General features: G+C 51.7%; 1 protein-coding gene across 4 annotated transcripts in view; it reads right to left on the reverse strand.

Annotated features, from left to right (window-relative positions):
* Positions 1-13,609, reverse strand: part of ABCC1 (ATP binding cassette subfamily C member 1 (ABCC1 blood group)) — a 133,474-nt gene that overhangs the window by 24,757 nt on the left and 95,108 nt on the right. For all 4 annotated transcript variants that reach the window (XR_003435062.1, XM_027117284.1, XM_027117282.1 and 1 more), the window contains 3 exons: positions 12,360-12,527; positions 10,454-10,637; positions 1,032-1,122 (listed from right to left, as the gene is read on the reverse strand). Coding sequence is in view for 3 of the 4 variants with exons in the window: in XM_027117284.1 (XP_026973085.1) it covers positions 1,032-1,122; positions 10,454-10,637; positions 12,360-12,527 (443 nt within the window). In the remaining variant the exon portion in view is untranslated. The remainder of the gene's footprint in view (positions 1-1,031; positions 1,123-10,453; positions 10,638-12,359; positions 12,528-13,609) is intronic.

Consider the following 13,609-nt stretch of genomic DNA (forward strand, 5'->3'; position numbering starts at 1 on the left):
CACACACACACACACACACACACACACACACACACACACACACCGAGCTCATCACCGGTACTGGTGCACCAGCAGAGAAGGAAGGAAGTATGTCCACCTCTTGTGTATGATACAAAGCCAGGCCCAGGAGGGGACCGTGGGCAGGGTTCTGGGGGGCACAGATGCTTGTGCCAATTTCCTTCCCAGCCCATTTCTGTGAAATCCCCCCACCCCAAAAGAAGTAACTCCAGGCGGTCCCAGCTCACCCAAATAACTGAGTGGCATTTACTGAGTGCTGATGGCTTCACAGGCAGCGTATCACACAAGCCTTCCTACAACCCTACAAGGTGAGTGCACCAAAGACCCTATTTGACAACTGAGGAAACTGAGGCACAGGGAGGTTAATGCCGCTCCTCCAAATACCCAATGATCTAACCAAAAGCAACCTTCTTTAAAGCACCGAAGTGTAGAACTTAGGAGCATTGACTCAGAAGCCGAACTCGGGTTCAAATTCAAGCTCAGCTTCTCTGCAGCTGCGTGACCTATGGACAGCTCTCAGTTTGCTCACCCGTAAAATGGGAAGATGACAGTAACTACCTCCAGGTCCACAGACCTTACAGGGCTTGACACTGTGCCTGGCTCCTAACAGGACATAAAACGCAGCCGTCAATATTACTTCTGTTTTGAATCAGCTGCTGGTTCTTAAAGTCTGAACGTTCCAGGCCCCTCTGCGTGACTTGAGCAGAGAGCCACAGACACCATGTAGGGAGCTTGAGTGTCAGAAGCGCAGAGGGATGGGTAAATCGTGAGGCCTGTGTGAGCCATGCCGTCTTGCAGGAACAGAACCAGGCTTCCCCTTTGGGCCTCTGTTCCCTGGAAAGTGAAGTCCCCCCACAAGGATTTGGGAGGGAGGCAGAAGCTGAAGGCCTTTTTTGGTAGGTGAGCCTCGCCGCGGGCACCCGTCTCCCTCCTCTCCCCCCTCCCCAGGCAGGGGGCAGAAAGTGGTGCCGGGAGAATCCCCAGGGTGTCCCCATCCCCACCCCCCGCCTTACCTCTGCAGTTGCTTTCCCACAGCGTCCGTTACCAGCATGCCGTTCTCCACCTGCTTCATCTCCTTCCCTGGCCTGCCAACACCTGCTAAGCCTGGCAGAAGCGGGGAGGGGGAATCATGGCTTTAAGAGCTGGACACCAAAACCTGTCACTGTGCAGGGAGATGGCAGATAACCTGGCCTCCCGGAAGCTCAGAAAGACCTGCTTTGCTGCAGCCACGGACAGGCTCCCCAGCTGGGCTGCAGGAGATACTGGAACCAGCTTCCTTGGGGCAGGGATGGTGCTTTGCAACCGTCTCAAGGGCCCTGGGCCTGAGCAAGTGCCCTGTGCCAGCAGCGACCAGTAAAATCCAGTTCTGGTGATGGCATCTGTGCTGTGTGAAGCTCGGATAATGGAGCCAGGACACAGTGAACCACATGGGGGAAAGGGCACAGTCCTCTGGTCCCCAAGCATCCCAAGCAGGGGTGAAACCCAAAATAAATGACAACCAGTTTTGACAAGGGCATCAGACACTAGAGTCCCAGATGCCCCCAGCCAAGAGTTAACCCTCTGTTTGCCGGATCAAGGGGAGGGCCTGAAGATCGGGGTAAGGAGTACCTGGGACTGCTATAAGGCAGTGGCTGCTTTTCCAGTAATAAGGAACTATTTCAACACTTCAACAACTGATACAGCCACCACGGGGCACCATACCAGCCGGATATCTGCCCCAATCCCAGGAAGTATCTGCCCAGCATCAACAATGATCACCGTCACCTTAAGAACGGTGGCTAACATTTATCGTCAGCCACTGTGCTGTGTTGAAATACAGTCTCTCCTTTAATCTTCCAGCAACTCAGTGATACGTTTATTACCGCCCACTTTGCACTGATTTCCTCACTCTTTGATGCCAGGACAGAGAAAGCAGGAGAGAGAAGCATAAAGTAGGGCTCCAAAGGACTGACCCTGGAAGAGGAGGGGATGCAGCACAGACGTTATATGAGGGGATAAATACGCAGCCAGCAGTGACCCTGTGAACATGCTGATGTGACATGAATTAAAGCAGAATCCAGAAAGGCAGGCTCTCTCAGGCATCAGCCACAGGAAGAAACAGAAGATGGAAGGGAACCAGGGCTGGGGGGTCATTCCTGGGTTGATGGGAGGAGCTCTGAGCTGGTGATTCTCAATCTTGGCTGTGAATGAATCACCCAGGATGCCCTGGGCCAGCCAGGTCCCTGCACTGACTCTGCCAGGGAGGCCAACCTCCATGCTGAGAGCACAGTCAGGTAGCTGGGACGTGTGAGAAGTGTCCTCTCACTTCCCAGCTGTGGGTACTGCAGAAGGAATGAACCTCTGAGCCTCAACTTCCACATCTGCAAAATGGGAGCAACAACAGCACCCGCCCTCATTAGCGGGAGGGCGAAATGAGGGTGTGCCTGGTGCTCGGGAAATGTAAGATGCTGATGAGGCGCTTACTGTTATATCTGCATCTTTAAACGTGTCCCACAGGTAATTCTGGGGCACAGCCAGGACCGAGAATCACTGCTTTAAATGTTTCTTTAAATATCAGCATCCTTTTTTTTTTAATTGGAAAAAAACCCCTAAAACAAACAGAAAAGAAGACTGATAACAAGCGGGACTTCCCATGCAGCCGCATGCAGACAGTGCTCATATACATGCACAGCACTGGGGCCCAAGCCCGGCCTTGACTGTCTTGCTCTGTGCAGGGATGGGGATGCTTTAAAACACTCCCAGAGACACCCGTCCCGCGGCGGGTGCTTCAGAGAGCCCTCTGTCCTGCACGGCTGCCCAGGGGCCCTCTGGGAGCCTCAACTTTCCCTCCCCCTCCTGTTTTCCCACACAGTAGAGGCCCCCACATTGGCCTCCATGGCTGCCTCCCCGTCTTCTCCACCCAGTTAGCCCACAGGTGATACGCCAGCTGGAAAATACTCGTCTAAAAGGGAGGGACCGAGAGTCCTAGGAGGGAACCGAATGTGTGTGCCGCAACACCCCATAATTTTCAGGGGCTTAGTCCCCTTCCTCCCGAGTCTCCCAGGCCTGTCTGCCAGGATGCCCAGGCTCCCCGCCAAGGGGGAACCTGCCCAAGGCCAGCCTATCAGAACCCCTCCCCCCGGCACTTTCAGCCAGGGACCAAAGATCTGTACAACTGCTCTGTCCTAAAGGAGTCTCATGCCCAGAGTTCCCACTGCCTGAGTCCTGCTTGTTCAGTTTTGCCTTTGATTTCTGAGCTGGCTGTAAACACCCTTGTTTAACTGGCTGGAGTTGGCTCCTGTGGCTTCCAAAAGGGGCCTCTGTCTGGACCCTCAGCCACACGTACCGGTTACGGAAGACAGGAGGGAGGGATCTGCTCTGGTGGCGGGTTCACATTTTTCTGTCACTAGAGAGAGCCAGGGCAGCCTTCTCTGCTGAAGTTCTTCTAGAAACATCCCACCTCCGGTGCCCCAGCCACCTGCAGCTACTCCATCAGGAACCCATCACCCCGGTGCTGTGTTGGCCTGCCTGGGTCTTGATCATGCCCCGGAGGTACGGGTGGGGTCGTTATAATCAAACTGTTACATTCATTGTCCACCTACTGTGTACCAGGCATTTCGCAACCAGGATCTCCTTCAAGGCATGCTGGTCATGGTCATTTGACCTGCAAAGATGGTAAAGCTTAGCTGAGGTCACTCAGCCGACCTGTAAGAAATCTGGAGATTTGAACTGTATCCCCAAGGGTCAACCACAAAGCCGGGCACAGAGCAGGTGCCCAATAAATGCTGGAGGAATGATGGAAAGGGATGGAAAGGCAGACATTCAAGGGTCCCTTCCCAGGCATGCAGCAGCAGGACAGGCCCATCTGCAGCCTCATTCTGCAAGCACAGCCCACTCCACCTCGCTGTCACTGACCTTCCTCATCCATCACACTGGTGCCTGGGAATTCACAAGACCCAAGAAAGCGTTAAGTACCAAGGTAAAACCCCCCAGCCTTGAGTTCCCCCACTTAAATGCCCAGAGGGTTTGGATGAATGTCTTTCCTTAAGGGTGAGGGGCAAGGACAGCTGAGGGACCTGCTGCATTTGTGCCTCAGTTTCCCCATCCCACGTGTTCTGGGCGCATCCCTGACAAGTGCACTGCCTGGGCCAGCCCCCTACTCTAAAAGCTGCAAGTGTTCAAACATAAAGAGAGCTAGAAAAATGCAGACAGACCTTCTGTCTTCATGCCTATTTTCCGGGCACCACAGGGAGAGAGAGAAAGTATTACAGACCGCAGGGCAGGTGTGCCAGCTGGGAGATGGCACAGGCCTCTCACCAGCCCACAGCCTCTGCTTCTTCAAGGACACGAACACCTTGCTCTGAGCCAGCTCCACGTGGAGAGAAGGGGGAAGAGGAGGTGACTTGGCTTAGATATCATCTTGGACCCTCCAGGCTGGGACGGGGACCCCATCTCAGGGTTCTTCCAGCTCCCCAGGCTCGCCTCCAGCACCGCGTTTAGCACGATGATGTCCCTGATTATTTAGTGTTTGTCTCCCCCATCATACTGTGAACTCTTGAGACCATTCCTAGGTCTTATCTACCACTCTACTCCCAGCACCTGGTGCATCCGATGGTCATGTGGGGTTGCACAGGATGTGCACTGCACAATCCAAGGGGCACCATTTCATATGGTGGCTCATGTACCAGATGTCCCCGTGGCACACAGCAGATAAGCAGATGGACGGATTAACAAACGAGTGGCCAAGGGAACGAGCAGAGCCACCTTCCAATGCCAGAAGGGGCACAGTATGGGCCACAGTGGTGCCACCTCCTAGCCTGAACCCACAAAGATGGTTTCTAAACCAGTCCTGAGAGAAATGGGCAATACCAGCTCATGGCTCTTTCCAATCTGGGATATATACACAGATGTGTTAATGTCCGATGGTTACGCAGGGCATGCCTTAAACAATCAAGATGCAACTCATTCAGTCACATATTTAACACATTTCCTGAGTATCCACTCTGCGCCAGGCACTGTTCTCAGCCCTGGGGATACAGAGGTGACCAAGAAAACCTTCATGGAGCTTAAATTCCAAGGGAGAAGAAGAAATGATCAAGTAGTAGATCCAGAACATACCGTCAGGCAGTGTTAAATGCTACAAAGAAAAATAAAGCAGGGGAAGGAGAAAATATGAATGGTGGGGGGTTGGGAGAGGGAGGGTGCTATAAAATAATAAAGAAGCAAAGACATAAAACTTGCAACCCAATGACTCTTCTTTGAGTACTTCTAAGCACCAGGGACAGGCCTGTGATACTAGTAAGCCAGGCGCCACCCCAGCCCTTGAACCACATACCTAAGCACTGCCCGGGCCGTGTGTTCAGCCAGCCACTGACCCTCAAGGCGGGCACCTCGCAGGCTCGCTGTTTATTCTCAAGAAGGTTCTGGAACTCAGCTTGGGCAAGAGCCAGCAGGCAAGCCTCCCCCTTGAGGGAAGAATTCAAGTCACTGCTTTACAGTCAACGGCTGGTTTTTGACCAAAAACGGAATCGATCGGCTACATCACCCAGCCCTATCCTCCCGCCTCGGCCCTGCAAGTTCTTCAGACTCAAAAGGGGAAGAAACACGGACACTGAGGACAGCAGGGAGGAATGTGCCATCTGTCTGACAGACTCTCCAGCTGCTGTTCGGTGCTTACAACAGACTTCTGCAACACGGGGAGGTGCCTGGGGCCTGACGTTAAGAAACAAAAGAGGGACAGGAGAACTGATGACAAAAGCACGCCCTAGGACCCTGCTCTTCTCAGGGAAAAGGTCCTGGGCTAGAAAGACAGGTGGGAAAGGGGCCAAATGCCAACGCAGTTCCCCTCTGGGCAGTGCAAGAGCAGAAGGATGTTCTTTTTTGCTGGTTCTTGGAGCTTTTCTACACTTTGCCATTGTCTACACGGAGCACATGGTGATTTTATAATCAGGTAAAAAAAAAATTCCCCAAAAAATCTGAAAAAAGGGAAAAAAATGAGTGACAAGGTTGAGAGATGTCTCGAGTAAGGTTCTGAAAAGCAGCCAGGTCGTTGGAATCAAAGTCTTTCTCCCAAGATGACAAGGGAAGAACCTGGGCAGAGAGAAGTCAAAGCAGAGTGGATTTCACACCCTCGGCTCTACTGACATCGTGGGCTGGGTCATTCTCCGTTCCTGGGGGACACAGGGGGTTGCCCCGTGCACTGCAGGTTGTTTAGCAGCATCCCTGCTCTCTCCCGACTAGATGCCAGGAGTGTCCCCCTCCACCCACACTGTGACAACCAAACATGTCTCCAGACATTGCCAAGTGTCCCTGGGAGGCACAAATGTTCTCTACTGAAAACCACCATTCTAGGTTTTAGGTTTCTAATAAAGAAACCAGAGAAAATGAAAATGTTCTATACCTTCCAAGTACAAGGTTAACGAACTACTTTGTAACTCTCTTTGCAACCAAAACCAACAAACAGAAAGTCTCCTAGAAACAGGATCATGCATATCCCTGGGGAGGGGTCAGTCTCCCCCGACCCCAAGCCTAGCTACTATTCCCCGTTCCAGGGAGAAAGAATCCCCTCACAGCAGACACTTGTCCTTCAGCCTGTGTGTTCTAAAAAAGACCTGATTAATCCAATGAGGAAACAAAAGTTTCCCTTTAGAAGGAGCCAAAAATGTGGTTCAAACAAATCCAAGGTCACTGGCACTCAGAGTTGACTACAGCTGAGCAAGTCTGGACCCTGACGCCAAGCCTTATCGCTGGGGCCCCTCCACAGAGGCGGAAAGAAAGGGGGGAGGGCGTTTGATTTTTAGACCCATGGGCAGAAGACCTCTGTGACCTGTCCAGCTTGGGGATGGGTGGCTGAATTGGGGAAATAAACCCACAGTGGAGCTAGGGTGGTGGATGGTATTTTCACCACTAAATTAAGTGCTGACGTGCACACAAAACTATTTTTTTTACTGGCAGCATTCCATGTTCTGCATAACCTGCTTTGGATATGCGGGCGGCTGGGGCGGAAGGGAAGGGAAAAAACTCAACAAGATATAAGGACAGTCCCTGCTCAGCTGGATAGAAAGGGGAGACAGAGACCTCATTCTGGGAAAAAGATTCAGATAAACCCACACACGTCACTTTAGAAAGCATAGTGGGTTATTTTTGCCTACATGCAGCCCACCAAGCAGGCCGGTGAAATACAGTGATCTTGAAGTTGCCACCACCCATCGTGTGACCTTGGCTTGACTTGCGCTAAGAGACAATCTGAGGAAGGAGACTCTGCAGCAAGAGGAAAGCAGCTTAGACTTACAGCAGAACCTTCCAACCACAGGAGCATGAACATGTAGAAACTCATTCCAACCTAGAGTTTAAATGCTGGAGGGAGCGTCAGCTATCTTGCACTGGCAAAAGAAAATACTTTTCTTTTAAAACCCCTAGGGTTTGTAGCAGCACTATTCATAATAGACAAAAAGTGGAAACAGCTCGAATGCTCGTCAGCTGATGAATGAATAAATAAAACGTTGTGTGTCTACAATTCAACAATCAGAAGAAATGAAGTGCTGATGCAAGCTACCACAGACAGACCTTGGAAACATCAGGCTAAGTGAGAGAAGTCAGGCACAAAAGACCACGCTAAAGAATTCTGTTTATATGAAATGTTCAGAGTAAGACAAATCTATACAGAAAGCAGACTTGAGTGGCGGTCGCTTTGTGATGTATAGAAATATCAAATCACTGCACTGTGCACCAGGAACCAGCATAGCGTTGCAGGTAAATTACACTTCAAAAAAAACCAAAAGAGAGGGTTTCCCTGGTGGCGCAGTGGTTGAGAGTCCGCCTGCCGATGCAGGGGACACGGGTTCGTGCCCCGGTCTGGGAAGATCCCACATGCCGCGGAGCGGCTGGGCCCGTGAGCCATGGCCGCTGAGCCTGCGCGCCCGGAGCCTGTGCTCCGCAACGGGAGAGACCACAATAGTGAGAGGCCTGCGTACCACAAAAACAAAAAACAAAAAAACAAAAAAACTACGAGGACTCCAGCAATCTCTAACACAGAGGAATGAAGGTGTGCACTCTTGCTGTGTGCGCTCCCCTTTCTGACATTCAGTGGCTTCCTGCTGCACTGAGAACAAAACCCAAACTCCTCACTCTGAAGGCCCCGAAGGGTAACCACCCACCCCCCTGCCAGCCTCGTCTCCCACCCTGTCCCTTGCCCACCACGGTGTGGCCACACTGGCCTCTTCTCTGTTCCTTGAACAGACCAAGCTCACGCCGGGCTGAGGCCTGTGCTGTTCCGTGTCAGAACACTGTTCCCCACAAAGGGCTTCCCTGACCACCCTGCCTGAGTTGCCCGAACCCCCATCACTCCCCAGCCCATTACCCTACGTGCTTTCCTTCACAGCACTTAATGCTGCATGACACCATCTTCATCTGCTGATTGCTTACTGCCTTTCTCTCTCACTAGATTCTGAGCTCCACGAGGGCAGGATTTGCCTATATTTTGTTCACTTCTGTCTCCTCAAAACCTAGAACGGTACTGTTATGGGCTGAATTATACTCCCCCCGCCCAACTAAATTCATATACTGAAGTCCTAACCTCCAGTATCTTGGAATGTGACTGTACGTGGACATACAGTCTTTGTAGACGTAATAAGTTCAGGTGAGCTCATGAGGATGGACCCTAATCCTATATAACTGGTGTCCTCATAAGAAGGGGAGATTTGGAGATAGACACACCACAAGGAGAAGAACACCATGTGAAGATGAGGGTGGACTGAGGTGATGTTTCTGCAAGGAATGCCAGAGATTGCCAGCAAACCACCAGAAGCTGGGGTACAGGTATGGAACCCTCACAGCCCTCAGAAGGGACCAACCCTGCTGACACCTTGATCTCAGACTTCCAGCCTCCAGATCTGTAAGAAAAGGCATTTCTGTTGTTTAAGCTACTCAGCTGATGGTACTCTGTTACAGTAGCGCTAGGAAAATAATACAAGCACTTAACACGTATTAGGTGCTCAGTAAACACCTACTGAATGACTAAATCAATGAATAGTAAATAGCTTTCTTAGTGATCGGCCCCATTCACAGGGACAGGGACCCGCCTGCCCCAGGCATAGAAGGGACAAGCTTCTTTAAGCCTCAGTTTCCTCACCAGTGAGCTGGGAACCACATCCTACCTCTTTCATGAAAAGCTGGTAGGAGGAGTCAACAGGATAACCCCTGTTGAGGACAGAAGCCCCAGTAAGTAGTCAACAACCATTCACTGTTGTGTGTCTTTACATCACAGACACCTCGATGACAACTCTGCCCACAGGAGTTGTGCAACGAGGCAGTCCTGCAGCCCCACCCTGGGGGACAGCCAAGCTGAGACCTGTTTGGGGACTAAGTATGTAACAAACACACCCCAGACACTCAGGGAGTCTGTAATTAGCTCCTGAAAGAGGGAGATCGGAGTAGGACAGGTGACCTCTCTTTAGTTCCACTCTTTTTAGCAACAGCTGAACCCAAAGCAGAAGAGGCATCAGGTGACCTCTTCCCTCTCCGTATTAACTCAGGTCGAGGCTCCGAGGAGGACCGGCAGAGGATCCATTCCAGACGCCAATCTGACATAAACACAGGGGAGCCTGGAAAGGCTACCAACCAATTTCCTGAATTTTAAACCGACGAATAAGAGAGAGAACAGGATTCTCATAAGCCTCACCCCATTTGCTTCAAATAAAGACAGGATGAGCCCCCAGCCCAGAATTCAAAGCGTACCTCTGGGACTATCCCTGCTCTCAGAGTCCTGACCTGGGAGGACAGAGCGGGTGTGGTGGCTGGGAAGCGGGCAGGTCTACCTGGACCTGGTAGATGCCAAGTGCATGGGGACATCAGAGGGGCACGCTTCCCAGGGGAGTAATAACAGCAGCTGTCATTGGTACCGTGCCAAAGGCTCCAGTAATCTAGCACATGCATTCCACACCAAGTGCCAGAAGGTTGGTTCTGTTGTTACACTGCTTTATCAACAACGGCCTGACATCACACAGCTGGAAAGGGCAGCAGCTGGGGTCTGAAGCCAGGTCCTGCCAACTTCCAGCCTGCAGGCTCTGCCACCACGTATGGCCTCATGACCCTCACATCTATCTGTTCTGGATTATGGCACATATGCCATTGGCTTCTCACAGCCTCTTGGGAGCCAGGAGGACTGTAACTATCACTACCTCCATTTTTGCCACTGAGACCCTGAAACTCAATAGGCACAGAGCCTCATCGCAGAAAAGTGTGCGGACTTGCGTCCAGCTCTGCTGACCCGGCTATAAAGCACTGGGGCCCCCTCTCAATTCAGCCCAGAAAGTCCTTCCAGATGGTTCCTCAGGGTGCCTGGCCCAACCCCCCATCTGATGCCCTGATGAGCTGCTAGGGTGGCTGGTGGGAACCTCCAGGGGACAACTGGGGCTGGACAAGGCACCACCCGCGCCGGGGCCCCGCGCGGCCCTACCGTCGTCGGGCTCCCCCTGCTCCTGCTCGCCGCTGGCGTATGTGCGCAGGAACTCGGCAAAGGCCCCGTCCCGGGCCAGCAGCTCCTGGTAGGAGCCCATCTCGGAGATCTTGCCACCACTCATGACGATGATGACATCCACCTGGGGCAGGTAGCTGATGCTGTGCGTGACCAGGATCCGCGTCTGCGGGCAGAGCCACGGCCACATCAGCTCATGCACGCGAGAGGGAAATTCCCTGCCCCCCTCCGCCCACCTGGACACAGATCTCAACTCTGAGGTTGGACACGCGCCTGGGATGCAAGCGTGCAGAAGCATTCCAATCCGCACGTGCTTTCATTCAACATGCATTGGCCGGGAGCTGGGGTCGGGGAGGGCAGCAGGGAGGGAAACAAAGATTTCTGCCCCAGATACCAGGGTCGGGGGAGAAATGACCAACGTAAGTAAAACACTGTGCTGGATGGTGAGCACACATTAGCAAAGGGGAAGGGATATCGAGGTAGTTAGGGGTGGTGAACTTTAACAAGGGTTATGGGGGAGGTTATTTTTAAACAAAGATCTGGAGGAGAGGGAAGGAGGGAACCATGCATGTGTAGATGAATAAAAGAATGACACTGCTGCAAAAAATGTGCAGGCAGTAGCTGAATTTTTTTCAAGTTTCTCCCTCCCCAAAAAGAGTACAGAGTTTTGTACATGTGTATACATTTTATCTAACTATCTCAAAGTTTGGGAGGATGTTCATCAAACTGTTTACACAAGTTGGCAAACTTTTTCTTAAATGGTCAAATGGTAAATATTTCCAGCTTTATGGGCCCTCTGGTCGCTGCCAGGTCTGAAGGCAGCCATACACAAGACATAAACAGATGGGCTGGCTGTGATCCAATAACGCTTTATTTATGGAAGCTGATATGTAAGTTTAATGCAATTTTCCTGTCACAAAATATTTTTCTTCAGGTTTTCTCCAAGCAGTTAAAAAACGTAAAGACCATTCTTAGCTAGTGGGCTGCCCAAGAAACAGGCAGCAGGCCAGATTTGCTGGCCCCTGCTTTCCACAGAGGACCTAGGGCTGCAGGATGAGGGAGAATCATTTTTTTAACTTTACATATGCTCTCGTACTCTCTGGTTTTGTTACTATGGACATATGTTACTTTGACAACAGCAAAAAAATTTTTTTTACTATTTAAAAATTATACAGAATTTTTGTGGTGTGCATGGGAATGCTTACAACACATTAAGTGGCATGAGGTTTACTATATCTAGGCATGATGTGATAATCCTATTAAAAAGCTTATATACACAGCAAAAAGACTGGAAAGAAATACAAAAATCTCCAAGTGGGGGGATTATGCATAACTGCTTTTGTTTTTCTCCTCCGTGGTTTTCTGAATTTGCTACATTTTTCCCACGGGCATGTCTTACTTTTTTAATGGGGGAGGGGGAAGAAGAGCCAGTTAACCTCCCTCTCCTGTAATTCCCCTAAACAAATAAATTAAAAAGTAATAAAAGAGGAAAGGAACCGTTTCCTGTCACGTTAAGGTGTGGTGGCAGTTTTCCTGCTCAAACCTCTGTCCCTCAGCCCATGGCCATCTCAGCAGGGAAGGGAAAGCAGCCTCCCTGCTGACAGGGGATCTTGGGGTGGGATTTCCCTCTGCGAAGCCACCCCCCGTTATTTAATCAGGAAGAGAGGCTTCTTTTGGCCAAGTGGAGGCAATGACTTCCAGTCAGTGCCGAGGACGTCCGCCTATAAAGACAAGAGCAAGAAGGCTGTTCCGGGAAGGCTGCCAAGGGAAGGATTAGACACATGTTCTCGAGTCCAGTTAAGTTCAGGTATCCCAAAGGGGACACACTGCGACTTGACCAAAGAGCGACGGCCAGACCCAGACCCCGAGCCACACGTGCAGCAGGTACCTTGTTCTTCAGCATCCCCTTGGGGCCAACCACGTTTTCAAATATGTGCTTCCCCACGTGGGCGTCCACTGCCGAGAGGGGATCGTCAAAGAGGTAGATGTCGGAGTCGCAATACACGGCCCGGGCCAGGCTCACGCGTTGCTTCTGGCCGCCAGACAGGTTCACGCCCTGGGGAGAGACACGTTAGAAGGGTGGGCCTCCTGGGAAGCAGAGACAGACAGAGGGGGCCACCTGCTCGGGATGCAGGAGACGGCGGCCGTAGGCCCTTCAGGGCTGCACCCGCCACCCACGGATGGAGCAGGTGGCAACGGCGTGAGATCACAGCTGCACCGATGTGGGTTCCAAGTGCCGGCAGGGGGTGCGGCCTCAAATGTAAAACAGGCAAAGAGAAAACCTGAGCCTCCGGGCACTGCTGAGCAGGGTACTCGGCACAGTTGGGAAAGGGAGGCCGGTGGCACCAGACAGTGCTGGCTACAGGGAGGGCTCCTGATCTTGGAGTCTGGTTCTCACTCTGGATCACTCACTGGTGAAGCCACACAGTCAAGGCAGGCTGTGCCCTGGGGGTGCTGCAATCCAGCCTGTGTCCCACTCGCCGGCAGGAAGGGCACCATTTTCTAATTTGAACCAGGGGGCATGGCCCACACAGCCCTCCTGCAACAGATAACCCAGCATGACTTCCATATCTGGCTGGAATCAAAGTGGACATGGGCTAACTGCCCAGCCCCTCTCCCAAGAGATGCCCACCCTCTCCATGCTCTGAGGTGGGGTCCTGGTAGCCAGGTTCATTTTGAGGGTCCCTCTGGCCACAGCTTGTTGGCCCAGGGCAGACACCAGACCCAAACTAAGCCAATCATGTCCTCTCCCTCCAGAATTTGGTACTGGGACCTAAACAGCGAAAGTGAGGAGTCTCCAAGTGGCAGAAACAGACACTTGTGAAAAAAAGGGACAAAGCTGTGCAGAAAAGCAGAGACAAAAGACAGAGGAGAAACCAGGTTGCCTGTCCCAGGTTGCCTGTGAGCCCCACCACATTCCAGCCCTTGGATTCCAGAAAATGCATTTGTATCCTTAAACTCAGTTCTCACTGAGTTATTTTCTGCTTATACTAGCAATAACTCAGGCTCCTTTTCTACTTAAAAATCCAGAAAACCCTAGTAATTTGTTTTTTCTTTCCAAGGAGCTGCAGATTTCCCTCAAATAAAAGAAATCATTCACCAACTAGGAAAGCTGGTGGAGCCACTGGCTTGTAACTA

Source organism: Aethalodelphis obliquidens, unplaced genomic scaffold, assembly GCF_003676395.1.
Source record: "Aethalodelphis obliquidens isolate GAN/ISIS:26980383/991018 unplaced genomic scaffold, ASM367639v1 scaffold18, whole genome shotgun sequence".
Classification (NCBI taxonomy): domain Eukaryota; kingdom Metazoa; phylum Chordata; class Mammalia; order Artiodactyla; family Delphinidae; genus Aethalodelphis; species Aethalodelphis obliquidens.